This window comes from Vidua chalybeata, chromosome 5 (assembly GCF_026979565.1).
Source record: "Vidua chalybeata isolate OUT-0048 chromosome 5, bVidCha1 merged haplotype, whole genome shotgun sequence".
Classification (NCBI taxonomy): Eukaryota; Metazoa; Chordata; class Aves; order Passeriformes; family Viduidae; genus Vidua; species Vidua chalybeata.
The window spans coordinates 52,987,009-53,014,390 of NC_071534.1; the positions used below are offsets into that span (position 1 = coordinate 52,987,009).

At 36.8% G+C, this 27,382-nt stretch overlaps 1 protein-coding gene across 1 annotated transcript in view; it reads left to right on the forward strand.

Moving 5' to 3' along the window:
- TUBGCP6 (tubulin gamma complex associated protein 6) overlaps positions 1–26,816 on the forward strand; it is a 40,408-nt gene extending 13,592 nt beyond the window's left edge. Inside the window, 27 exon segments of the mRNA XM_053942989.1 lie at positions 1,272–1,431; positions 4,005–4,060; positions 4,062–4,817; positions 6,499–6,662; positions 8,026–8,236; positions 8,755–8,928; positions 9,712–9,833; positions 10,151–10,226; positions 10,677–10,786; positions 12,572–12,663; positions 12,782–12,921; positions 14,302–14,451; positions 15,084–15,165; positions 15,242–15,330; positions 15,505–15,620; positions 16,260–16,398; positions 16,485–16,601; positions 16,843–18,151; positions 18,578–18,633; positions 18,888–19,080; positions 19,349–19,517; positions 20,796–20,937; positions 21,902–22,096; positions 22,352–22,484; positions 22,722–22,935; positions 23,988–24,187; positions 25,946–26,816. Coding sequence (XP_053798964.1) covers positions 1,272–1,431; positions 4,005–4,060; positions 4,062–4,817; positions 6,499–6,662; positions 8,026–8,236; positions 8,755–8,928; positions 9,712–9,833; positions 10,151–10,226; positions 10,677–10,786; positions 12,572–12,663; positions 12,782–12,921; positions 14,302–14,451; positions 15,084–15,165; positions 15,242–15,330; positions 15,505–15,620; positions 16,260–16,398; positions 16,485–16,601; positions 16,843–18,151; positions 18,578–18,633; positions 18,888–19,080; positions 19,349–19,517; positions 20,796–20,937; positions 21,902–22,096; positions 22,352–22,484; positions 22,722–22,935; positions 23,988–24,187; positions 25,946–26,037 — 5,457 coding nt within the window. The 3' untranslated portion in view covers positions 26,038–26,816.
- The last annotated feature ends 566 nt before the right edge of the window (positions 26,817–27,382 follow it).

Consider the following 27,382-nt stretch of genomic DNA (forward strand, 5'->3'; position numbering starts at 1 on the left):
AGCCTGCAGAACATCAATCAGAAGGGCACATATCCTTCAAGTGAACTTAATTGGGATAGTACATAATTGAGGGCCAGAGTACCCCAGCTTTTTGTTTCAGGTGGAGAGCAGGGAAAGAAAATAAAAAATATAGGGACTTTTCCTAGGCTTTTTCAATATGCTACCACATTAAGAATGCCTAAATTTAGGAGTTGAAAGCTGTATCCAGAGCAGTGATCAGTGTCAGTGAGCGTATCTTCAATGAATTTGTCTAATCACATAAAGAACTCAATTTCCACTCTTGGCCATTCCAGCATCCTGTGGTTGTGAGTAGCACAGTTCGTCTCTGTGATCTATGAAACAGTAACTTCTGATTACTTTTGTGCCTTCTAGTTCTTCATCAATGAGAAACCACAAAAAATTGTTCATGTATGCTTAGTCTAATCTGTTCCCCAGCAAGTACCTAATTAAAGCCATGCTATTCATTAAGCTGCCAATTAAGTGGATTTTCACATAATTTATTCTGTAGTTTTCTCAAATGTTATTTGTTTTAATTTACAATGCTGATACATAAATTGGCTAAGCTAAAATAATTTGTACATTGATATGCAGTATCCATAAATAATGTATTTGCACACTACTAATTAGGAGTATGAAATTGAGAGAATTACTGATTTCTGAAGTGTAAACTCCAACAATAAAAGGATATTAGGCATACATGTTAAAAAAATGATTGATACTTTTATATTAGTACTCTGCAGGTAGCTCATGATTTTCTAATGCATGTGCGTGGCTTTTTAGAGTACTTGAAAAAATGCTTCTAGTTCTTAAAAAAAAAAAAGTGTTACAGTCTTCCAAATATAATTTTCATATAGCATCAACATTTCAAATCAAATTTCTGCAAGGAAATTATACCGGTTTAGACTGTGAGAAATCGAAAAGAGTAAATTTCTTGAATAAGCAAAATATATTACTATTTTCCACTCATAGAAAGTAAATGATACATGAAGTAAGCAAGCTCCATGCTCCCCTTAACCTCATAATATTTTCTGTCCTTAATCCAGCATTATTTCTTTTCAGTCATAAAGGGAAAAGTGAGATTCCTTCTCCATTTGAAATAACATTTTTCAGAAAAAAAACTCCATTTGAACATTTTTATTTGAAAATGGAAGGTTGCTCATTCTTGCTACTAATGCTAGCAATTTAATTACAAAACCTTGTTTTAAAATACTTCATTTATCACTGAAACAAAGAGAGGTTGGTTCACAGGGGTATTTTTTCTTCCTAATTAGGACACAGAGATAAGTTTAATGCAAAGTATAGCCAAAGCATTAGTGGGTGCTTCTACCCCTCCCTTTGGAATTTATGTGCCTCCTACCGAAGAAAAAGTAAATAAAATAAAAGCATTAAGGGACCAGTTTCAGCAGGAATGGAAAATGCTTCAGTGTTCAGGTAAGTTGTCTGATTTTATCTTTAACTCTTATATACTGTAAGTTTCTGAAAAGGTACAGATACAATAAATACAACTGGGTCCTGTAAGTCAGTGGGACATTTAAAGTCAGTGGGACCAGACTGATCTAATGTGAAACTCTGAATGCTTCTAATTCTGCCACTTGAACCGGAAAGCACCAAATTCCATGGCATAGCAACTGTACTCTTGGGACTTAGAATACTGTTACTCCAAAATTTTGGAATGAAATTACCAAAATATGTGCTTAAAGAATGGGTAACAAGATGTGCCCTGGCTCAGATTGCTAATGTGGTTTCTGAATATAGTGCCAAACCAGGTGATATTTTTTAATGTTTAACTTGTCCACGAATAACTCAATGATTAGTCATGCTGCAAGTACAGTTACAAAGAGCTGAAGATCAGGCACTGCATTTGTAGAGGAATCAGGCCAGGCAGGTATGTATGTTTTCAAGCATACTTGTCTAGAAATATTTCTTTGCTGAATGACTTCTGTTTTTCAACAAAAAAAAAAAAAAACCCAATTATGAAGATGAGCATCTCTAAAAGAAAATGTCATTCTCTCCTTTCAGAAGAAATGTGCAATACTAGGGGTCTAGTTCCAATAAAAAATATTCTTGTGGGGTCAGGAATTGTGGTATGAGCTTGGTTAATAACTGGTTTTCTTACTGCTGTTCTTTTCAGTGAAGGATGGGATTTCCAGAAATTGATTTCACTTCAGAATCATTTTACAAAAAAAGAAGAAAAGGAAAATATGAGGACTTCACTCTGCCCTCTTTGGAAGCATAAATTCTCAGTATAACAAATAAGAACTCCAAATCTCCAGAGACTTAGTAGTGGCCTAAAGGCACATCATGTAAATTCTCAGAAGTAAACAAACATCCCAAGGCAATAGCCATTATATGCCTTGTTTTGTAGTATTCCAGGTATGATTTAGGGATGATTTTCAAGAGTACTTTTTTGTTATTGTGACTTCAATAATTTGACCTTTTGATTTCAGACACTTCAAATGATGTTTATACTGGTGTTCCTACTGGGTTCAACTTTATATCATGTGGAATAATTAAATCTGTCTTTGCTGTTGTCTCTTTTGATTGTTCACAGTGCTTCCCTTCACATTTGTTTTGGTTTTCAGATATTGCTGGAGGGGCAACAATACCCAGCCTTGAACATTTTGAAATTAAAATCTCTTTCAAAAGCAAATAAAAGCTACGTGAAAGATTTTTCACAAAGAAGAGCTGAAGAGCATTAAGATATTCTGTTTCATTTTAGAGTTTCTTTGAACTGACCTTTGAAGTCCAAAAAGGTATTTAAATTGGAAACTGGGGAATGGCCAAGCTTTAGTTTCAGCATTTTTCCTAACAGGAAATTTGTTTCCTAAAGGACATTTTGCCATTCTCCCCTAAACACCTCCTTCTCCCCCTCCCCTTTTTTTTTTTTTAACTCAGCATTTTCAATGAAAAAGCATTTTCTGAGTAATAACTCAGCTCTTTTCCTTTCCCTGCCTTTATTCAATGCAATGTGTAATGTGTGAATCACATTCATGTTGCATTTTGATATGTATTTTTCTAAGTCTTTATTAAAACATTAATTAAGAGGGGAAATGGTGTACTGTTGGTAAATTGGTTTGAAAAGACCGTGCCAAGGTTGCAGTTGCCTCCTGCCGCTCGGGCCCAGCGTGGTTCGTTGCTTTCTGGCACTAGTGTGTTGTTATGTATTTGTCAGCTGAGTCGCCACAGCATTTACGGTGAGTAGCGCAGGAATGGCTTAAGATTCATGAACGGTTCAAGCGGCCTTTTCCGCGTCGCTGCCTCAGGTGTCGCTGCCGAGGCCGCTCTGCGGCAGCGCCGGGCCGGAGGGGCGGCCCCGCGGCGCTCCCGCGGCCGCCGGGGCGGGCCGGCAGCGGGGCGGGCCCGGTCGCGCTCGGGTGACGTCGGCGGCGCCGGGAGGAGGCGGCGGTGCCGTCCCGCTCCCGCTGCCCGGCGAGCGCCGCAGGTACGGCCCGGGCGGCGGCGGACGGGCGGGAAAGGCGGGGGGCGGGGGGGGTGTTGGTGCGCCGTGGTGGGGCCCAGCTGGATGCTCAGGGTGAGTCCCGCCGCCGGCAGCTCCTCCGGGGGTGCCGACATCCCCCTCTCCTGGGTGGGTGCTCCGGAGTGCCCCAGGGATGGCGGGTGCCCTGCAGCCCAGCCGTGCGGCCGCCTCCTGTCACCATCTCCGCCCGCGCCTTGCCCGCGGCTGCAAGACACCGCGTGGGAGGGAGGTGGTGGATGTCTCCGAGAGAAAGGTAGAGGTGTTCCCGCAGGAACCCGGGATTAGATCAGAACAATCTTCTCTCTTTTATTGCAGTCTATTTTAGAAAAATTCGGCATCTGGAATTAAGCTTCCTGCACCATCGCTTCACTGATGATAAAAGTTAAAGTGGTTTTTTTATAGCTCATGTCCTAAATATGTATGTGGTCAGTTCTCCTTTCTTCTGGGCTGTCTCAGTTCAAGTTAAAGCATACTCAGCAATTTCTTATACACTTTATGAATTTCTTCCTTTTCCTGATATTTTCAGGTCTTCCTTCCCATGAAATCAGAGACCCAGACTGTACCTGCCAAAACCTGACAGTTTTCATTTGAAATGGAGAGCATTACACAGTTGTTCAATGACTTGTGTGAAGCACACTTGACAGGTTTGCCATGGAAGGTTCACTTAGGCAGGCAGAAGATTAGCAAGAGAAGGGCTAAGCAAAATTTGAAAAGGGTTGCTTATAATGCCCTGTTCATGAACCTTTTTCAAGATGAGGCTCGTAAGCTGCAATCCAACATTTCCAGACTCCCAGTGAAGAACAAAATTTTGATGCTGTCTTTCAACTTGAGAGTCGCTGGCCTAGGTGCTCAAGCAGATAGACTGGAGAATCTTGTGGAGGAACTGGAAACAGCTGAATGCTTACCATTTACTGAAGTTAATTCTGTCTTAGATCTCTTAGTACAGCTTGCTGGAACAGGTCCTCCTCAGCTTGTACCACAAAAAAAGGACTATTTTCTGAACAACAAATATGTTGGGAGGAATGTCAAATACCAGGGCTATGATTATTATGATGTAAGTGTGTTTGAAGCTGACATACAGTCTCTGATAACAAACGAAGAATGTCAGTTCAACGACACAATTCAACAGACACTTCAGATAATGGAGGCTGCACCTGGCACCGGACTCCCTGCCATAGGGCTGTTCTCACAGAGCTGTCCTGCTGGGGACAAGTTTGAGAAAGAAACGCGTGTCTCGCTCTTCGGTGCTCTTGTCCACAGCCGTACCTATGATATGGACATCAAGCTGGATTTACCACCAGTGCCCGACAATGCAGATTTGTCTGGACTTGCAATTAAAGTATGGTATTATTTGTTTTGGACTAATGAGTGTATGCATGCTTTCATGTGTCACTTTGAAACTGTAGTTTAAAAGTAGGTAATAGTTTAATTGGTGATAGAAACATACAGCGCTGGAATTTAAGATCGAGCAGGGATCTTTTCCTTTGCAGAGAACCAGATAAGCTTTTTGGAGATGTATATGATAACAAAAACCTTGGTGTTGCCCTTTAGTTTTGTCAAAACCCATCATGTGGGCACAGGCTTTATGAATTTAAGCCATCAGCTGTATCCATACCTTCCCCACCCTAGCAACCTTTTGCTTGCATTTTTGCCTGCTTTGTCTGTTGAACTCCTCAGCATTGTTGCTCTCTTGTCAGTGCTCAGACTGACTGCCTAGACATCCCTGTCTTAAATGTATGTGCTTTGCTGTTCACGTTGCATTACCTAACTTGATGTATTGTTGTCCTGGCTTGTTAGATCTTAAAGCATTTTTTCTGGTTTTTTTTTTTTTTTTCCATTGAATTGCCTAGTTCCTATTGTCCTATTACCTTTTCAGTGTGTACAGTTTCTACTGTATCTTTTTCCCCCTTTCGTTGTCCGTTCTGTATATTTTTTTCTGGCTTATTCTTGTAGAAGTACTAGATACACTTCTAGAGTTTTTCTTTCTTTCCATTTTTACTGTGTGTGGGTAGGCTTATTTATAGCCTACCCTTAGATCCTCATATTTTCCCCTTTACTTAACATATGGATAGATCTTGCAATTCCTTTAATTCAGGGTCTGAATTGAAACTTGAAGGCAAACACATTAAATATGAAAACCCTGTGCCATTCAGTGCTCACATGTGGATGCAACTTGTAACCTAGAGGAGGTAGAACCTTTTTGAGTTAGTGCTGAACTCTTTCCATCAGACTGGAAAATTTGCAATTTCTTGAGGAATATGCTGCTTTTTACATGGGTGTGATTGTCTTTTACTAAAATTGAGGACAATTCTGCACATATGGCTCCTGTTGAGTGGGAGTTGAGGATGTGGCATATACACTGTTTGGACATTTACAGATTTTCTGCATATGAATTAAGGAACAAGCTATGTTAGTCATAGTTAACAAAATGTTTACAAATTTGAAGATTTGTGGCCTGGATATTTGCCTGGAACAAATGCTAGAGCAGTATGATTGTATTAATGCTACATATTACTGATTGTCCATACCAGAGATTCTCCATCTCATCCAGAGAACTGGATGCTTGCTTTAAACTTTAAAGAAAGTTTAAAATTTAACACCAACAAGCATGGTATATTATTTTGAATTTACCAACAGTACACCATTTCCCCTCTTAATTAATGTTTTAATAAAGACTTAGAAAAATACATATCAAAATGCAACATGAATGTGATTCACACAATACACATTCCATTGAATAAAGGCAGGGAAAGGAGAAGAGCTGAGTTATTACTCAGAAAATGCTTTTTCATTGAAAATGCTGAGTCTTTTATGTATGGGCATTAATACTTATAGAGGCTTATCAAATTAAAAGAGTGCTTACAATAAAAACTTAAAATTAATATAAAGGAAGGGTAGGTGACAGAGATTGGGTCACGTAGAGTCGTTTGTTCACGAATGATAGTAAAACATCTTTTTCATTAATAAATGTATCTTCAGTAAATTGTTTTAATGTCTGACATTTGAACTCTTTCTGACAGGTTCCCCAAAGTATAGACCAGTCAGAAGATGAGGGATTCCAGTCAGCATCCAATCTGACTCCTGATTCTCAGTCAGAGCCAAGCATGACTCCAGACATAGACTTGTGGGATGCAGTGCTTACATATGGGCCCAGCAAACGAAGATGTTGGGAAAGAATTGGGTAGTATGTATCTGATCTTACTGGTAAACTTACTATGCACCATATGCAAATGTGTGAAGGTGCATTGCATCTTAGTTCCACGTGACCTCACTATAAATAGTGAAATGAGCATGTTTAATTCACAGATTTCAATACACAGCATTAATAACGATAAAGGAATAAAGCTTGTGTGATTTCAAAAAACTGGTTCTTAGAGTGCAACAGTTTCATAGGAAGAGATAAAAACATCTTTGTCAAAAAACAAAGGGATTAGGAAAACGCTAATAAACATTTGTGTGAAGTGCAGCATTTTTCTAACTGTTTTGACTTCTTATATGCTATGCAATTTGTCTCAGTCTAAAATGATTCAGTTTCAAAAGAGAAAGTGGTAATTGTAGAGCAGTAGAAGACCTAAACAACTATCTCCTTTCCCCATCCTGTAGACAAACCAGAAAATTATAACAGATTTCTTAGTTAGACTTGTAGTTCTTTTGGCTCTTGAGTAGAAGATGCATCTCCTGAGAGAAAGCTCTCTGCAGTCCTGTTAAGTGTTTCTGGCTCCCCTAAAATGGAAGGTAAAAGAAAAGGCAGGTACGGCAGGTATCCTGACATTTCAGATGGACAGTAATGTGCCTGATTCTTGGAGAAGCTTTGCTCTGTATGTTTTCTGTGATTTTAAATAATAATCTAGTGGTGTTCTATTGCATTGTTAAGCAGTGTCTTTTCATCTCTGAGCCTTAGAAGCTCAGAAACTCAGAAGTTCCCTGTTCTGATTTTTCAAAGCTGCTGTAGCCCACTTGAGTTTTTTCCCTTGAACACGATAGTTTTTCTTGCTGCTATTTAGACTCTTAAGAGTCATATATAGACCATATGCCTGACAGATTTTGTGTAACACCTGCTACTGGAATTCAGAGTTTTTGGAATAATTGGAAATAGAAATTGTTTTGGAGGGGATAGTAATCTTCACTGCAGAGAGGTAAAATGTGTTAAAAGAAGTTCATTCTCACACTTGGAGCATATTGCTCTTTAAGTTATTTGAACTTTAGCATTAAATGAAGCATGGAAATATGGCATATATTTGCCTTGTTTTCCTAGTGTGAAAACTGCATCAGGGAAGGCCATAAAAGCAGCTAGTAGTTCTCTGCCAAGGATTCTGTCTCTGAACTGATGTTCAAATTATCTAGATATTTGTTCTGTGCACTGAGTTTGAGCTATTGACTGAATGCATATTCCCTTAAAAATGTATATTACAAGTATGTTACTTGTAACTTTTCTGTGAGGAATTCTGTCTGCAAAACTCTGAAATGCCTTTTTCTTCCTGTATGAGATATATTTCCTTTGTATTTTCACATAATGACCATGTAATGTTGTGTTTACTCTGACACAGCCCACCTGGTAAAAAAGAGGAACCGTATCTTACTGAAGCTGGGAGAGAAGCTTTTGACAAATTTTATAAACTTCGAGAAGGAGAATTGCAACTGTTTACTAATACTGTACTTCAGCTCCCTCAGCTTGTGCTAGTGAAAGAACCTGAACTGGTTAAGGATGTCTTGAATGTCCTCATTGGTGTGGTATCCACTACATTTTCACTCAATCAGGTAGGGAAGATTTTTATCTGCCGTTCCTAGTCAAATCTTTTTTGTTTTTTCCTTCATAGAGGTTTCCTCTTCAATACATTTATTTCTGCTAAGATCTTGCAGTTGTGACTAGTGTTAAGAAGCTGAATGTTCCCTAATGGCAACAGGGCAGTATTTATATGTTGCAGTAATTATGTTACTGGAATAGGCTAAGAGTATTTGTAATTCTCTAAAGGGAAAATAGGTTTATAAGTACTTGAAAACAGATGTGTGAATAATTTTGTAGATTGGATTTTCTTTAAGGAATTAGATAAAGAGTCTTATTCTGTGTGTTTGAAGGCATCATTCATACTCCTACAATTTTGCTAACATTCAGTGTTTATCTTACTGTCCTAGCTATATAGTCTCAGTCACCTGAGTATCTAAACTGAGAATTTGTCTCCTATTATTTTTGTGTGTGTTTGCTGTTTTAAATCAGAATACAGCTCTGAAATAGTTGAATCTACCTTTTTTTTTTTTTTCTCCCTATATCCTTTTAGCCTGCTCAGTCATTTGTGATAAAGGAGGGGGTGTATGTATCTGGAACATCACCAGAGACAATGCATAACCTGCTCTCGGAAGTTGCAGAGTATGGAACCTATTACATGCGGCTAAGTCGATTTTCTCTTCAGCCAGTTTTGGATTCCTCATACAGCAAAGGACTTGTGTTTCAGGTAAAACAATGGCAGTAAATCAATTAGATTTAATGGACCAATTATCTGAGGTGGAGAAGGTGATTGATTTCATATAAAGCTGGAATTTCTGCATTATGCAAAACTGCAGAGTATTTTTAGTGTAATGCTCCATCCCAGGTCACCAAGGAACAGTGCTGCTGTATGTGAATCACAGCTCTCTGTGCTGAGGCCTTGCTTGCACTGAAACATGCAGTAAAATGTCTTTGTTGCCCAAAGCGTGATTTGTGTAGTCATATTGTTCTGTTGTGGACTAAAGAATTATAATTTTTAAATGCTTTAAAAACATTACATATTTGTACAGAAAGATGTATAAGACAAAAATACAAGGTCTTCCTTAGTACACTGTGTATATATATATATATATGCTTTTTTTTTTAATAAAACCTGAGGTAGAAAAATATTGTATTGAATAGCTTTAATTACTTTTCCTTGGTTCAAAATTAAGTGCAAATTTTCCATGTCAGTCCTGTGAATATTATGTTGAGCTGCATGTGTACTCTGTAATATTTGGTGAATTAATCTCTTCCTAATGCATAGAATTAAGATATGGATAAGGATTAGTTATGAAAATGTATTCATTCTGAATATTTGATTTACAGCAATGTTACTCAATTTCTGTTAAGAAGGTCTCTTTGTAAGATAAAGTTTTCGTATGCATATGCCATTTATTTTACTAAAAGGTTTGTTTTCATGGTGATGCAATTGTGATAGACTGTTAACAGCTTTCACAGTAAGACTTCAAATATTTTCTGCTCATACCAGGCATTCACAAGTGGACTAAGAAAGTATCTTCAATATTACCGAGCCTGTGTTTTGTCAACACCTCCTACTTTAAGTCTGCTAACAATCAGCTTTCTATTCAGAAAATTAGGTCGTCAACTAAGGTAAGAGAATGGTATTAAATGTTTAAGCTTTTCATAGCAGAAAAAATGCAATCTCTTCACTAAAAAAGACCATATTACATGGGCATTGTTATTTAGTCTATCAGTATTTTTCCTCTATTTTACAGATTTATTTTTTTATATCCAGACTATTCTAGGGAAAACATACAAGGTCTTTATACTCAGTTTCTTTGTTATCCCTGTTATCATTCAGCAGATACAGTGTGATTGTTGTACAATATTCAAATTCAGCAAAGTTCATCACTGATCTTGGAGACTTCTGGTTGAAATTTTTATATATGTTTTAATATTGTTTTTAGGTATTTAGCTGAGCTGTGTGGCATAGGAACGACGGCACTGGGGATCAGTGGTGGAGCTGGTGCTTCATTTCCTACGGTGACTTTTGTTTGATATTTTTATGTGTGTTTTGGGTTGCAATATTAACATTCTCCCCAATATGTTGGATTTTACATTAAATATTTAGTGTTGGTCTCTCTGCTTGCAAAGCTATGATCCTGGACCTCCAGTTAAAGCACTATAGTCTTTTCTCCAGATACTTAAGCATTTGGAAATTTGTCCAGGGTTTTCAATTCCTAAAACAAAGGGCTCAAAAGAAGCCTTCTAGTCATGTGAATCCAACTCTAAACATACCTGTCTCACTCTAGAGATGATAAAGTGAGCTTGAAGTAACTTGCTCATGTAAAGTGATCTTAACTGCAAATAGATGGAGGAAATTAGATTAATCCTGCCTTCTGTGTCTAGTGAAATATGTCAAGCAATGTATTTTTGTTATTAAAGTTGTTGTGAAGTGTGTTGCCTAATGTTAAAATATTTTTCATTTTTTAGGGTGTTAAATTGCTTTCATATCTGTACAAAGAGGCTCTCAACAATTGTAGCAATGAGCATTATCCAGTTCTTCTGTCTTTGTTGAAGACAAGCTGTGAACCATACACAAGGTGTGTCCATACTGTTCTCTGCATACTTGAGTTTAAAAATTATGAATTGGTAATCTGGTGACTAACTCTGCATGTTTAACAATGGCTTTTAATATTTTCAGAAAAAAATACATGTTTGTATATACATAATATTAGTTAATTTTGTTGTTCTGTCACTCTTAGCTCAGTAATGATGTAAGGGGTTAAGTGTGACTAGATCAGTAAATAAATATATGTAAATGAGACTTAATTCTAGCTGCTGGTCATGGAAATTCATACTGGAATATAGGACTTGGATAAACTTTTTTTTTTTTCCCCATACCTCAGTTAAAATCCTGAAACTGGAAACTGACAAGTTTCTTTTATTGTACAAACTGGGGAAGTTCATGCTTTTTTCCACTGTCTTCTTGTTTTGGGCTTTTTAGTAAGCAAAAATTAATAAAATATCTACTCTTCATTTAGTACATGTAACTAACTGATAATAGAAGTAATTAAAAGTAGAGTTCCTTGGTTTGCAACAGTTTTGTTAAGCAGTGCTCATCAATTTAAAATTATTAGTTTATAGACATCTGAAGAGATGGTAATTTTTTTAATAGCTATTTACAGGAATTACAGCTGTGGTCCATCATCAGTTTGCAATGTTACATAATAGATGTAAAAATACTTAGAAGAGAAAACAGAAGTCTCTCAAAATGCTCTAAATTTAAGATTCCTCCCATGGCCACCATTCTTGTGTTTTCTTCCTTCTACATGAAATGATCTTCAGAGAAATTTAATTTCAGATTTACCAGAAGCCTCACTGAAATATCTTGACAGCTCTTACCCTGCTATTTATAGAAGGAACTCGGATTTCTGAAATACCAAGGGCATTACATGGAACCTAAAAAAATCTTGATTGCTGCATTGATTCCTAAATTTGCTGCAGATATCTGTTGAAGAATGAATTATACATGATCAGGACTACCCTGGAGGAAGCCTCTATTATTTGCAAAAAGTGTTACCTACTCATTTATTAACCTGAAAGAAATTAATTAATACAAATTGTTGCTCAAATAAATCATAGAAGCATCAGATTTAATAATTTAAAAGTGCTTAAGTTTTTACTTAAAACCTTGAAGTTGAGCAGTGGTTGCTGTGTTAAATGCTTCCTCTTTATTGTACAGTGTTAAGTAAAAATTTAAAAAAACCCCAAAACTTCCAGGACCTCTGAGCCTTTTTATTTATAGCCTCAGATTGTATAAAAATAGTGGGTTTTTTATTTCTTCAAAAGTTTGGCTCACACAGAGAAAATAAGGAAAAGCATGAATAAATATGCCAAAATAGTAGTTGTTATCACTGCATGTATATTAAAAATGCCTCTGGGTCTGGGGAAAAAGTTCTTGGTATTGCATCTTTGTTTTATACTCTTTTAGTTTCTCCCTGCTAAAATTACCTCTGTTTAAAACAAATCCTTTCTGCTTTTCTCTTGCTGTGCCCTTCATGTGCTGCAAAGTTTTCAATACATTTTATATATATATTTAGTAAATTGATATGCAGGAATAAAACCATTGTTTTAATTGAGGCACTGTTCCCTTATCTAAATGAATTATTGGTGAAATATTCTATTAAAAATAGTTTAAGAAAAGTGTAGAGCCACAATCTCCTGTACATTTAAATGTCACTGTCACAGCACTTAATTGATGGCTTTTTGATCCTGCCTATACCTTGTGTCTTTTGGGATTTTAAAAAGCATGCTGATTCCTTGGTTATAATAAAGGAGAGAATGCAAGAGGATTGATTTTCAATATTGTACAATTTTTTTTTCAGATTTATATATGATTGGGTATACAGTGGTGTATTCAGAGATGTTTATGGAGAATTTATGATTCAGGTGAATGAAGATTATCTTTGTTTCAGAGGTACGGTATATATATGGAGAATTTCTAATTTATATAAATTAAATTTGTATATAATTTATATCATTTGTGCTGCTAATTAAATAACTAAAATACATACTTCCATCTTTTTGTTACATAGATAAACATTACTGGACTCATGGTTATGTTTTGATTTCAAAAGAAGTAGAAGACTGTGTCCCTGTATTTCTTAAACATATTGCTAATGATGTGTACATATGTGGGAAAACTATAAACTTGCTGAAATTGTGCTGTCCTAGGGTAAGTTTTGGATTGCTTCCTTCCTATTACATTGAGGAAATCATGTCTCTCTAGAGCAATAGTCTAGGATTTTAGCAAGTTCACTCCTTTATCAAAACTTGGTATTACATAAGTAGGATCACAAAGGGCAATTAGTTGCTCTCAGATACTTGTGTGCTGATTATCCACTCTACTTGCTACCACCTTACTGCAGAAACACACATTTTAACACCATCAGATTTGTTGTATACAATGCACAATGCTGTATTTCTTTTCTTTGTATTGAAAGCAGAAATGTTTTAGACATTCAGCCAAGTGCCTTCCACTTCTTGCACTACTCCTTTTTGGTTTAAAGCTGCCTCACTTACCAGGTTGTGGCTCAGTTCTGCATAACCCTTTCAGCTGCATCACTGCATTTTCAAGAAGTGCTTAAATATTCTATTTATTGGTATTTTGCAGAACGATTCTTGTCCTTGACTCAGGTGTGCCAGCAGTACTGGGTTCCTTATAAAAGTGTCAGCCATCATTTCCATAAGTTACAGCTTTATGCATCACTAACACAGTATCTTCCCCCAGGTCATATGGCACCCAGGTTCAACCATCTTCCATCTGTCTGAGAGTGCCAGGCACATTTCATCCCTTTTTGATAATGCCCTCAAGATCTGGGTCTTCCCTTCTGCTTAAGCTAATACATTCCCAGGAATACAGCCCTGAGCTTCCATCTTTCACCACTAGACTAGGGGAATCCAGTGTGAGTGTGCTTGTGCACTCATTTGGCTTTTTCCTTCAAGTTAGCTTTTCCCTCAGTTATTTGTTTTGTGCACTGAATAGAATAGCTTCAGAGATTTAGGATTGTTGAGGCAGAGTAGAAAGATCAGGTATAGTTACAAGAATAGGTTCTCTGTGTTGTGCACTGGCCGTGGTTTTGAGAGTTTTGTCTTGTGCAGAGGTCTCTCCCGTAGGGGTGTTAGTTCTGTCTTAGAGAGTTCCTACTGAGTGGGATCTGTGTTGGATGTAAGTGAGCAAAACCTAACTTTTGATAGGAAAAATGCATTCAGCACTGAGTTACTCATGCTCAGTTAATTTGGATATTCAGAACAGGAAAATTAGAGATGTTTAGAATGTGATTTGTATAAATGTATGTATTAAATTTTCAGCAGCAAAGACAGAACGCTAGGAATTTGACATGTGATCCAAGTTCTGGGCCGCTGTATCTTTGTCTCCTTCTTTGAATTATATAAATGCCAAAAGATGATACTAATAAAAAGCTTTAGATCCTGTATGGAGCTTTATGTCAGTGTCTTGAAGCATGACTAAGTTAAAAATTGTATAATATGAATTCATAATATAAAATTTTACACTTTTAAAAATGTATGTAAAAGGAAATTTCTCATTTTTCAGCATTATATATGTTGGTCAGATATACCTGTTCCCCGGATTTCAGTTATTTTTTCACTTGAAGAACTGAAAGAAATAGAGAGAGACTGTGCAGTGTACGTAGGTCGAATGGAAAGAATTGCTCGATACAGTTCCATAAGCAAGGAGGAAAAGGTAAATGAATAAAGGAACAAATAACTGATTTATTTTTAATAGTCAATTTTCATTTTTGTTATAGCCTCTAAAGAATTTGTATTTATAGTCAGAATTTTTTCATGGGTTAATTGCAGTTTTAATTGCAGCAAATAAAATTACTTAATATAGCTTTTAAAAGTGTAGGTGGTGGGTGTGTTGACATTTTTTGGCCTTTTCATCTATTAAATGAGTGTTAGACTTGGATCTTAGTTCTTTACATTAGGAGATTTGTCCTCCTACTGAAAAGATTTTTTTATTCTAATTTAACAAATGAGATAAGCTAATTAGTAACCAGATAATACTATTTGTAATTTCCATAGCTAATTGTTTTTTAAGAACATTTTAACCACAGAGAGATTTCTGGTCTTCACATTCCATCAATTTAGTTTATATGTCAGATGGATTTGGTTTGTTTTAAAATCTGGAGTATAACTTCTAATACTAGTTTGTAAATTTTGCATTTACTTACTTGTTTTATTCATCTTTTTGTTGTATTAATTGATCAATAACCATTATATAATGTGCATTTGTCTTTGCAACTGTATATTTCAAGTCTAAAATAATAGGAAAAAATCCACCTTGGCTTTTTGTTTTTTGTTTTTTTTTTTTAGGATTTGCGCATGGAAATAGCCAAACAAGAATTAATTGTTCATGCTCGGGAAACTGCTAGCAAAGTACTAAAAGCCATTAGTGGTAAGTTATAGTGGCATCTAATGTGTTTTTAGTGGGTTTGTTAATGTAAACTAACAGTATCTTTATTTTAATACAGACAAGCAAATATCAGAACGAATGGCTTTGGATGCAAAGAAACGGGAACAGTTTCAGAAGCTGAAAGAACAGTTTGCAAAGGACCAAGAGGTATCTCTCTGCATTTCTAGAGGCAGACTATATTTCTTAGGCAAATAAATGAATAGATATGTTGTACTGAAGTTGAATTAGTAGCTCATGGTGTACAAATAAGAACTTCTTGTAGATGTGTGTGTTACAGCTGGTGTTGGGAATAGCTTTTAAAAGTGTTAAATATTTATGCAGCGTCGTCTTGCGATAAAGCAGGAGGAGATTGATGATGATTTCAGCTATGCCCGGGAGCTCAGAGAGAGAGAAAAAAGACTGAAGGCTTTAGAAGAAGAACTGGAAAAAAAGGCAAGGTAAATGTATCTGAGTTGTCTTCAAAACTATCATAAAGATCTCAGGAAAAAATAATTGTATGTTAAAATTCACAGTACTAGTAGTTCGCAGACATTGTTTTACAAGGATAATATTTGCGGTTAGAAGATGGATGTCAGGAATTTTGGTAATCTATGAGTAATTTTGTTACAAATGTTAGGTTAGTGGCCAAAAAATCTGGGACCCACTCATTTTTGCCAACCTTATCCAGTCTGGGTTTTGCTATAATCAAAATTTCAGAAAGAAAATTTGACTGCGTCTTACAATGTAAAAGCAGAGCTCACAGCAAAAATGGTCACATGTACGTCAAAGCAGAAGTAAAAAGCAGTTGGAGTTAGATTGATATTTCACTTTCTTCTGTTTCCTCTAAGATTACTTAAGCCAATGAATGACCTAGTAAAAATAGTTACAGAAATACATGTTGACTAAAATTGCAGTCCTGTGTTTTCCACCTGTTCATTCTCTGTGACTGAAGCCTGTGGCTTCTACATTTTAAGAACCAGTTCTCAGTTCTGAAGTGCTAAAAAGTCTTATTCTTTAGGTGAGAAGATGAAAATCAGTGTGCAAAAATCTTTAGCTTTCTCAGCTTGTAACTTAGATTTCTTTTTACCTTTATTTAGGCAGGAATTAATTGACCATTATAGCAAACTTTCTGATGATGCAGCCCGTAGGGAACAAAGAACATTATGGAAAATCCAGCGCCACAAGTTGGAAACAGCCCGTCTTAAGTTTCTGTTAGAAGATCAAAAACGCATTGAGGTACCTCCTAAAAAAATTTAAGAAGTGTAATTTAAAAAATTTGATACTTAATACTTAAAGACTTTTTTCTTTTTTTTTACTTGTAGGAAATGCTTGAAAAACTTCCAGATGGAAACTACAGGAGAAAATTAGATATTATTCCTTATAAACAGTGCCAGTTGGCTTTGGATAAAAACCCTGTTGAGAAAGATTCACCTTCACAAGTGAGTTTATTTTCTTACATAAACTTCAAGTTCCTGTTCCAGGTTTCCCTAAAGGCACTTAATTTCATGGTTCATTTCAGTTCAGTAAACACAAGGTTCACTGTAACAGCAAGGTGAGTAGGTATCATTTATAATACATCAGAAAAAATTGGAAGATTTTAAATCCTGTAATAAAGTGCTACCTTAATTAGTAGGTTGATATGTGACCAGCCATACAGTGTAATAATTATTTCTTTTTTAGGTATCTTTTGTGAAACCTCTGCCTTCTAATGAGACAGTTGGCAGGAAAGAATCTGAGCCTGAGCAGGGATATGCTGCTTCTGCTGACAAAGCACTGCCTGCGCCAGAGCCAGCAAATAACGCTGATGAACATTTTCAGCCTGAAGCAAAAGGATCTGAAAGCAATCTCCAAAATTCAGAGAAAACATGCAGTTCTCTATACAGTGCTGAGTCCTTGCCTGAATCCAATGTGAATATAGAAGATTTCTTATCAAAGTCACAAGATGAACAGTCTATTGCCATTAGGATGCAAGGATCTTTGCTAGATGAAGCATTCCAAAATATTAACTCAGATCTTTCTGAGACTTTGCAAGTGAGTGAAAGTCAGTCGGTCTTGAGAGGAGCACCAGAAGAAGACAATGCACCATTGCATCAGCAAAGCGAGTATGATTTTAATACAGTTCTCAGACCATCTGCAGCTTGTCAGGGACATGTTAGAGTTGGGGAAAATGTATTTGATGTGGACGACAGAAGGCCTCGGTGGAATATTCATGGACATGCATCTGATGCCAACATTAGAGTGGGAGAGTATGTACCTCAAGTGGACACTTACCAGCCACATTCAAGTCCTTACGGGCATTCTTCAGATTCCCATATAAAAAGCAGCAGCTATACTTCTGAAGTTGAGTCTAGGCGACCTCGATGGAATATTCATGGGCATGTTTCTGAAGCTCATATTAAAATTGGGGAATATGCTTCAGAGATAGAGACCTCAAGGCCCAGGTGGAACATCCATGGTCATGCTTCAGAAGCCAATATTAAGATTGGAGAGTATGTGTCAGATGTAGCTCCTACAAGGCCTCGATGGAGCAGCCATGGTCATGCATCTGATGCCAACATCAAGATCGGTGAAAATGTGTCAGAGGTGGTCTCAGCCAGACCTCGCTGGAACGTCCATGGGCACGCTTCACAGTCACACATCAAAATCGGAGAGCTGGTTTCTGATACAGAGCCTTTGAAATCCCGTTGGAGCCCGTTTGGACACGCATCCCAGTCAAGCATCCAAATAGGGAAGTGGGCCCCACTGACAGAAAATGATCCCATACCTCATCGTAAACCCATTTCGGGTTCTTCATCCGACTCTACAGTGCAGACACTTCTGTACAGTGAAGAGTTACCTCCTGCTGAAGGGAGCAGAAAGGAAGCAAAACCATCACAAGTTAAGGAAGAGACTTTGCCACAGTCACAGATATCTGACAGTGTTACAGACTTTCCTGATGCTAATATTAAAGATGATAAAAAGGAAAATACAATAGAAAAAAACCAGGAAGGTAAAACAAAATTAGGTTTACTCAGTCAGCATTTGTTTAAGGGCTTGTGAAAGTAACTCCAAATGTTTATTTTCTAAATGGGTACTTTCTTCCTTACTTATTCCACTTAATTCCTTGCATTACTTTTCATATAGTGCTAGAATTCAGAGGAAAGAATTTGAGCTTAGACTTGTCTCCTATATGCAAGAAACAGAGCATTAAAAAAATTCTAGCCTGAAACTTTGTGAAACAGGACCTTTAGGGCCCTTAAGTATAGAACATGCATAAAACTGCCGGGATGGGGCTATGGGGAGGTACTGTTATTGGTGTGGTTGTTTCTGTGATAGTTTATACAGGAATTTTGAACAACTTTAGGGGCAGGTCTGAGATATGAACCAAGTATTATAAGTAGGTCTAAGTAAATGCTGACTTCAATTGTATTTGCAGTAACTGCGGATGTTGTCAACAAGGACTCTTCTCCAGATCCCTCACAGAGCTTACAGGTAAGAAGCAAAAGTGGTTGTTGAGAGGACTTATTTTCTTTGAAAGAATTGACCTGGTAGTTAAGGTAGTAAATTTCTCTCCTAATCTAGTAGTCACTGTAAAATCATATTGTTTTTATATGTCTGAACCACACAGGTGAGTAGGCTCTTCTCTTTTCATTTGGAACAGCTAGGCAGTTACCTGTAGGAACACATTAAGCCTGAGCAGACAAAGCCAGCATCTCTCACAAAATTTGTCCATTTATGAATTTTAGAGAGAAGAACCTGAAAAGGCCATTTCACAAGATACTGTGCCTCAAGAAACTTTATCTTCTGAAGCTAATGCTCCCACAACTAAGGAGAGAGAAGGCAAAGAGGAAGATACATGGAAGAAAGAACAAGCTTATTTGAAAGCCTTATCTGATCAGTATTGTATTGAAAAATATCAAGATAGTTATGATTTGATGTGTGAGTAGAACTGGTGGAATTGTAGATCAATATATAAGATGTGGTAAATTTGAGCTAGAAAGCTGAATGCTATGACTTACCAGTAAATTACCAATGTTATGAGCTGCAGTAGCCAAACAATTTGCTCCAAGGCACAAAGATGAGAAATACTTTTTGACATGTTACGATTTTCTAACCTAGAGGTGTTTGTATACAGAGTTTAATAGGAGCATGTTATTAAGCTTCTTAAATATAATAACTTACAATGTTCATATATTTTTAAATGTAGCAGAACCACCAGTTTCTCATCTCTTGCATCACGTGATACCAAGATCGTACACATTTCCTGTGGATCCTGCGGTGCAGTCTGCAACTGATGAAACTGCTGTACAGCTGAGTGAGCTCTTGTCTCTGCCAGTGCTGATGAAACGTTCTATTACTGCTCCACTTGTATCTCAGTGAGTATTTGTTAGGAATTTTGCAATTAATTTTGCAATTAATATTGTATTCTATTTTGAGACAGGCGTTACACATACATGTCTTAAATTTGCTCTTAGGTCCTAGAAGTAATTCAATAAATGGTCCATTACTAATTAAATGTTCAGAACTGTGTGATAAATAGTAACATAAACTTAGACATATATGTGCAAATTAAAAATTTGGATGTCTGTTTGGAATATAAGCACTCAGAGGAAAGTCTTGTAGATTATGCAGCAGTGATTTTGACACCATTTGTTTCATTGTTCTTTTAAAAAGCAGGTGTATTCTTTGTGTGCTAGTTTATATTTGAAAGATGAAAGCTAAGGGAGTAAAAAAAATCTTTCGATTACTTGAAATCTCATATTGATCAGGCTATATTTCATGCTTCTATGGGAACTCCAGCTTCAAGGCTGTATTGAGGTGTAATAGAAGCTGTTCTTATTACTATTGGGATATATAAGGAAACCACATACATGTTGGACAGTTTAATTAATATGTCTATTAATATTTTAAATAAAAGGTTTTATCACTTTGTGCAAGATTAGCTTTTGTCATGAAAACAATTACTTACAGATACTTTCTTTAGAATCTGCTTTCCTGTAAGTTTCCATCTGCTAGCTCTGAGTATGCTATACTCAAAGTCTGGTGCAATGTAGAAAGATATTATTGTCTAACTTAATTTTAACATCTGGTTGGCTACCAGAACAATCTGTGTACAGATTCACACATTTACCAAACTGTGCCTGAGTTTTTGTGCTGCTAGATTACCCTATCCCGATAGGCAAGTTAAATTATTTAAAGCTAGGTTGAATACCTACACAGTACTGTAGACTGTGTATAGATCTAAATACTAGACTTACAGATCTTAATATCTGGTGTCAGATTTTTTTCAGTTAGTGTATTCTTACTGGGGATTTAATAGTCTTTTTATTTGTGTAGGTGACAGAGATCAGAATGCTATTGATAAATGTTGATCCAGGTCCAGCAGCATATTCTAAAGATCATTGTATGTAGCCAGTCTTAAAATACTTTCCCAGTATTTCTCAGACCCCAATTATCTGAAGTGGTAGGCTTTAATTCTGGTATATAATGGATGAAGATTTTTTGTCTCATGTTTTTTGCCTATATGAATAAACGTCTTAGATAGCAGAGTTAAGTACTGGAGCAATAATCTGATGTAGCCACAATAATGAATGTTAACAGTAAGGAAGGACTTGCATGTAAGTATAATACCTTTTCTGTGGTTTTATTCTTAGTGTTTCTCTTGTGAACAAAGCAATAGTTGATTACTACTTTGTGGAGCTGAACGTAGAGAAGCATTTTGAAGCATTGAGACACTTTTTGCTAATGGAAGACGGGGAGTTTGCTCAGTCACTCAGTGACCTGTTGTTTGAGAAGGTATTTGCTTTGTTGTCTTAACCCCAGTGTTTGGGTTGTCTGCTTTATCTTGATGCCTCTGAGTTGATTTGGATGGGAATGAGGGAATGGTGTGAATTAGAATCCTGGCTTGTGGAGTTTTCCTCTTTTGTACTCTATCAAGAAGTCTGTAACAAGGAACTCTGTTAATGTTGTAAGAATGGAGAAAAAAGATCTTGGACAGATAAGCACTCATGGAAGGGTATTTCACACTTTCCTGTGAAAACTACTGCACTACTGCTGTCCCCTCCTGTCTGCTGGCAGCAAGGCTGCAAGAGGATTTTGCTAAAGTCCAGTGGGAAGGCCTGTGTTGCAAGCTACCTACTCTTACCTTAAATATTCTTAGATAGGGAGCAGAGGGGAAGCCATGTGAAAAGAGTGCTAGGCTGTCTGATGAGACAATATTTCATTACTTACTGCTGTGTTCATGGGGAAGACAGCAAGGTAGGACAGATAGCCTGGGTTGATATAGATGGTTGCCCGTGGAGATAGGCAGCTGTAGGAGAGCTAATGCATTTCTCTGAGTCTTGAAAATGCTTTAGACCCAATTAGGAAAGCACTTGGGGATTTAGACTTGATGAATAGCTTTATTTGTAAACCTCTGAGAGTGCTGAGGTGATGAGATAGAGACATTCAAGTCAGATAAATTCTTTGGGTCCCTGGCTTTCTAAAGACCCTATTCCCTGCAGGAGGAACTTGTAGCAGCTCCTGAACCACGGCAGACATACGAAAATAAATCAGTGTAGGTATGAGATTGCCCTTCATGTTGTGAACAGAAAATAGTTCAGAAGTTGCTTCTTATGCTGTTCTTATGCATCCCTATGGCAGAAGTAAATCAACGCAGGGTAGTCACCACTTTACCATTGTGCTTTAATTCACTTGTGTTCAAGAGCCAAGACTTTTTATTAATATGGTGTAATTAGGATTTTTTTTTTTTTATCCCTAGCTTGGATCAGGACAAACACCTGGTGAATTGCTGAATCCACTGGTTCTTAATTCTATCCTAAACAAAGCACTACAGTACAGTCTTCATGGTGACACCCAGCTTGCTTCCAATCTTTCTTTTGCCCTCAAGTATCTCCCAGAAATGTTCAAGCCCAATGCACCAGATGCTCTGAGTTGCTTAGAGCTCAGGTACAAGGTAAGAAGGCATGGAGCAAGGTAGAATACTGCAGTTATGCCATGGCTCTTATGCACAGTAGTAAGGTGAACATGTTAATAAGAATGCAGTATCTAAGAATGGAGTAGAATAATGTGTAATGGAAGCTACAGGATTTACTTAGCCTGACCATTGCATTACATTAGTAAAATACATAATACTTGTTGAAATACTTGTATTTTAAATAATAATTTCTAACAGAAAATGTAGTATGATCAGCACTGTTATTTCTTGTAGGTTGACTGGCCTCTGAACATTGTCATTACTGAGAGCTGCATGAATAAATACAACAAGATTTTCTCCTTTTTACTTCAGCTGAAGCACATGGTGTGGACTCTCAAGGATGTTTGGTTTCACTTAAAGCGCACTGGTAAGTGTGACTAGTGAATAAGAGAGCATCCTGTTTAAAATGCCAAGGAAAATTTTTTTTAAAAATTGTAACTTTTGAAGTTTGACATGACTGTATATAAGCAATTGTCTAGCAGAGGGTGCTGAAGGCATTTTAAACAGGACTAAACTCTACTAATAAAAATCTTCATTACTTAAAAAATTCTGACTTTTTAGATGGTCTCTGTGGCTGATAATATATTTCTGCTTTTATTTTCAGCTTTAGTGAGTCGTGCATCAAATTCCGTTCAGTTTCGACAGCTCCAGCTGTATAAACACGAGATGCAGCATTTTGTGAAAGTAATTCAAGGTTACATTGCTAATCAGATTCTTCATGTTACATGGTGTGAATTTGGAAACAAACTGTCTTCTGTGGGCAACCTAGAAGAAATTCACAGAACACATGCTGAATACCTCAACAAAGCAATCTTCAGGCAAGCTAACATACTTACTTCAAATGCATGTTAAGGGAGTGGCCAGTCCTAGCCTAATGTATTTGTGCAAAATCGAGTTTATGTGACACATTAAGTAGTCTTTACATATCAAAGTGTTCTTACGTAAGAAACAAACTTCATGCCATCTTACAAGGTCTATACTTTGATACTTTTTCTCAGCTATCTATCCTTTTCATTTCCCTGGACTCCTTGAGTTACCTCCCACTCCTGTTCACCATGCATCTGTAAACTTCCAGTCTACTCAGGACAGCTTTAAACTAAGAGGCCTAAACTGAGGGCACACATTCCACAGTTCTTTTTCTTTTACTCCATTCTTTGTAAATTACTGCTGTTTCATTCACCATGAGTAGAGTAAGCCTTTGCTAAAGGATGTAAAATGCATCTCCTCTACAATGTATGTGCTTTTAATACATGTGCTGTGATCAGGGCTGGACTTGGAGAGGACAAAAAGATCTGTCTAGATTTATGAGCAGTGCAAGAGACACCTGTCTTTTAGGAATCACAAACTTTTAGCCCCTTCGTTACTGTATGTGAGGCAGAGGGGTGGTGTGACTAAAAGGAAAGGAGCTAGACTTTGATTTCTTCTTGAGGAGTGTACACTGAAATGATGAAGTGGTGAAATGGAGTGCAATGATAAGGAACAGAAATTATAAATAGGAGAAGTCTTTCCTTTTATGTCTCTATTTTCAAGTGTTAATCAGAAAAGACTTCCCTAGAGCTGCTGTTGGGATAGCAGGTGGTAGGATGAGAGGAGATTAAAGTTTAAGGAAACCCAGAGCATGTTGTTGCATCTCTTTTGCAAAGGCAGGTGTCATTCTAGAAATCAGATACCCTAAGGCAAATGTAAGTTTCTTGGAAGTGCAAGTAAACTGTGTTAGTTTTAGGCACTTCGTTTAAAATTTGTTGGCTGCAGTCTTGGAGATTTTTTAAGCAATTATCTTTAACCTAAAGGATTGTCACTCCTTGTATTTGTAGTCTTACAACCAATATATTACATGAACTAATTTCTGAAGTTGTTTTTGTTCTGTTAGGGGTCTGTTGACAGAGAAGGCAGCCCCTGTGATGAACATCATACATAGCATCTTCAGCCTTATTTTGAAGTTCCGCAGCCAGCTCATCTCTCAGTCGTGGAGCTTCGATGCAGGGAAGCAAATGGCTGTTCATCCCAACTTTGGTCTGATGCAGCAGTCATACAATACCTTCAAGTATTACTCCCATTTCTTATTCAAAGGTAAGAAATTGCATAAATTCTAGATAGAAGGTCAACTGGTAATTGGAATTATTTTGGTAGTATAATGTAAAAGTAGGAAGATTTGTATACTTAGGGAGTGTTGGAAATACAGTTCCCAAATGAAAGCTGCATTGTTGTGGTTTGCCAAGATCTTCATATACATCAGTTAAGATGTCCACACAAGAAATCTAACAGATATTTCAAAACTGACTGTAAGTTTTTGCTGATTTACAAAATAAGTGTTTGGTATTTAGCTGTACTTGTGTGCATACCTTTTTTCCTTTCTCTGGAATTGAGTTCTGAAAGTTTTTATTGGCAGCAATGAGAGATAGATAGATACCACTCAGAAGTAATTTTAGATATATATGCAATAGTTGAGTTTTACCACTGGTATGCAATTTGGAAATTCTGATTCCCGTGTTGGACTAAAGCTCAGAGAGCCTCCCGGCACATGCTCCAGGCAAGTTTTTCAACTACATGGATCATTAGCCAAATGTTCTTTCCTTTACCATGATAAAATTTCATCTCACTGTCAGCTTAGGCTATAATGTGCTGAAATGGTTACCTTCCATTTGCCTTTCAGATCTTGATTGTGTTTTAGTACATTACTTATCCTTCATCTAGTATAAAGGTGGTTTGTGGGATCTGGGTTCCTTTTTCTTGGAAAATCTTGAATTCCTGAAGGAGGTGCAACTGCTTTTCTTAGATCTATTCTTCTAAAATATTTTTTAGTTCAGGCTATATTCTTCAGGAAATGAGCTGCCCTTTTTATTCTTTAAGGGTGTCCAAAAATGGTATCAAAGGACCAAAAACAGATATTTCAGGATGAGTTAGAATGGCTGCTTCCAAATTCTACAGGAAGTCAGAACACCTGTGGGAGCCACCTAAGCCCATACTACGAGATCTATGGTTGCTTCATGGACAGAGATTAATAGACCATTCCGTAAGGAAATCTGATGAGTGACCCAGTTTTTTACACCCTCTTTATTAAGCACTACAAAACAAATATGTCCTTGTTCATCTCCACTTGTACCTTCAGTCACCATGTATTGTAAAATACACAGTGGGTTGATCCAGAATCCATTGAAAGCCAATACAAAGTTGTCTGGACTTCAATGGCTTTGGCTCGGGCCCTAACTTCTAATAATACACCTCCCCTTCTTCCTTGCATGCTGCTGCTGCTTGCCAATTTCCTTTATATTGGTGCATGGGATGTTTGTGAGCTTAGGGAGCTTCTATTGGCTTTTTCCCTTTGTAATTAAGAATGTTTGGAGCAGTCAGTGTTTTCATTCATAGAGTGTGAGGGGTTTGTCCTAGGAATTTCTATTTGGTTTTCTCTCTCACAATGGACTTTACCCAAGAAAACTTCAGCAGAGCTGCTTCTTTCACAGAGGTCTCCTGAGGACCTAAACATGCTTCCTGGTCAGTTGAAATTGTGATAGGAATGCACCATCTTTGTTGTGAAAGATTCTGTGATTTCTTTGTTTCTATGAAAGCAACTTCATAAGGAAATGCTTTGTTAGAATAATGCACTTTCACTTAGAACTGACACATAGTCTTTCTTTTGCATTTATTTGAAATATTTTATAATTCCAGAAAGAAATACTGGATTTTTCTTATGTTAAAATATACATTTGTTCTCAGAGTTCTGCATTATGCTTTTTTTTTTTTAATTAAAATGCACAGATGCTGTCAAGGATGAATTTACAATATTAATCTTAGTTGAAGCTTACTTTATTTTTTAAAATTTTCTTCCAGTGGTAACAAAGCTTGTAAATAGAGGATACCAACCACATTTGGAGGACTTTCTGCTGCGAATTAACTTTAATAACTACTACAAGGATAACTGAACTCTATAGAGTAAGGATCACTGATAACACAGTAAAACAGAAACTATATGTATATGCTTATGGTTTACAGAAGTTTATGCAAATGCCACACAGGAGGCATTTTTCTTCATAAAATGAGCTGAAATAATCTGCTGTCTAAAAGCTTGAAGAGTATAACCACCATATACAGAGCATGATGATGCTTGAAATCCACTAAACCTGCCAGTTGTTTGATCTGATAAAAATCAATATTGTCATTATTGCAGAGATAGCAGAGCTGAGTGCCTGGTCTTAACACAGAAGAGAGAGCAAAGCTGTATATCTGTGAATGTGTAAATGTTGTATTTTCAGTGGTGTGAATTTCCTTCAATGTAAATACATGTATGTGAAATAAATTAACAGATACTTTTTAAAACTGTTGAGAGATGGGTATGAGGTACAAATGTTCCCACAGATATTAGTACCTGTTATTTGATGTGGTTTATTTTCAAACTGATAATAATTCTTAATCTAAATATAACTAATTTCTTTAAGACCCTTAGTCACAGTGGAAGAGGACATGATGTGCCAAGGTGGTCTGTTAGGAGATACAGTATTTGACTACTCAAGCACTTGGTGATTGTTGGAACACTTGTGCCAAACTTAGTTTCCTATCTTTAATTTAAACTATGCATCTTATTTTGTGGTGATTATTTAAAACACCTAAAACAGAAATGCATCATCATTAAGGCAAAATAAAGCTATAATTCCCAATATATTCCAACTATTGCTTTCAACTAAAGGATTATATTTGCATAATTTTCCTTTTCCTGCTTTGTTTTTTTTCCTTTATATTGTGAGAAGAGACAATCGAACTTTAAATGTCATATTACGAGAACGTTATTGAGAGGCAGTCAGCCTTGAAATACTTTTGTTTTGAGATCATGAAGTCATGGTTGGTTAAAAGGTGGATATATTCATGAGGAGCTCATTGTCTGATTAGGGGACAATTATTTAAAGCTACAGGCCTGACTAGCATGTTACTATGGACAGTGGAATAAGATTATTTTAAGATGTATAAATAGTTTTATGATTTTTTTCTGAAGAAGAAATGACTGTTAGAGGCAGAACATACCAGCTGTGAAGCTGACCTGAATGTTTTGCTCTGATTCTGAAGTCAGTGTCAAAACATGGTAATGCACAGTTGTAACCTACATCTTCTATGCTGTTTCTTTATCTGTGCTGTATTTTATTAACTCTCTGCCCTTTGTTCTGCAGAAAAGGTGAATGGAAGAGCAAGTGGCTTACAGACTGAGCTGTTTTGTTGGCCAGGGAGGCAGAGACATGTTTGTTTATCTGACTTGTTCTTCAGGAATTTACAGGACTG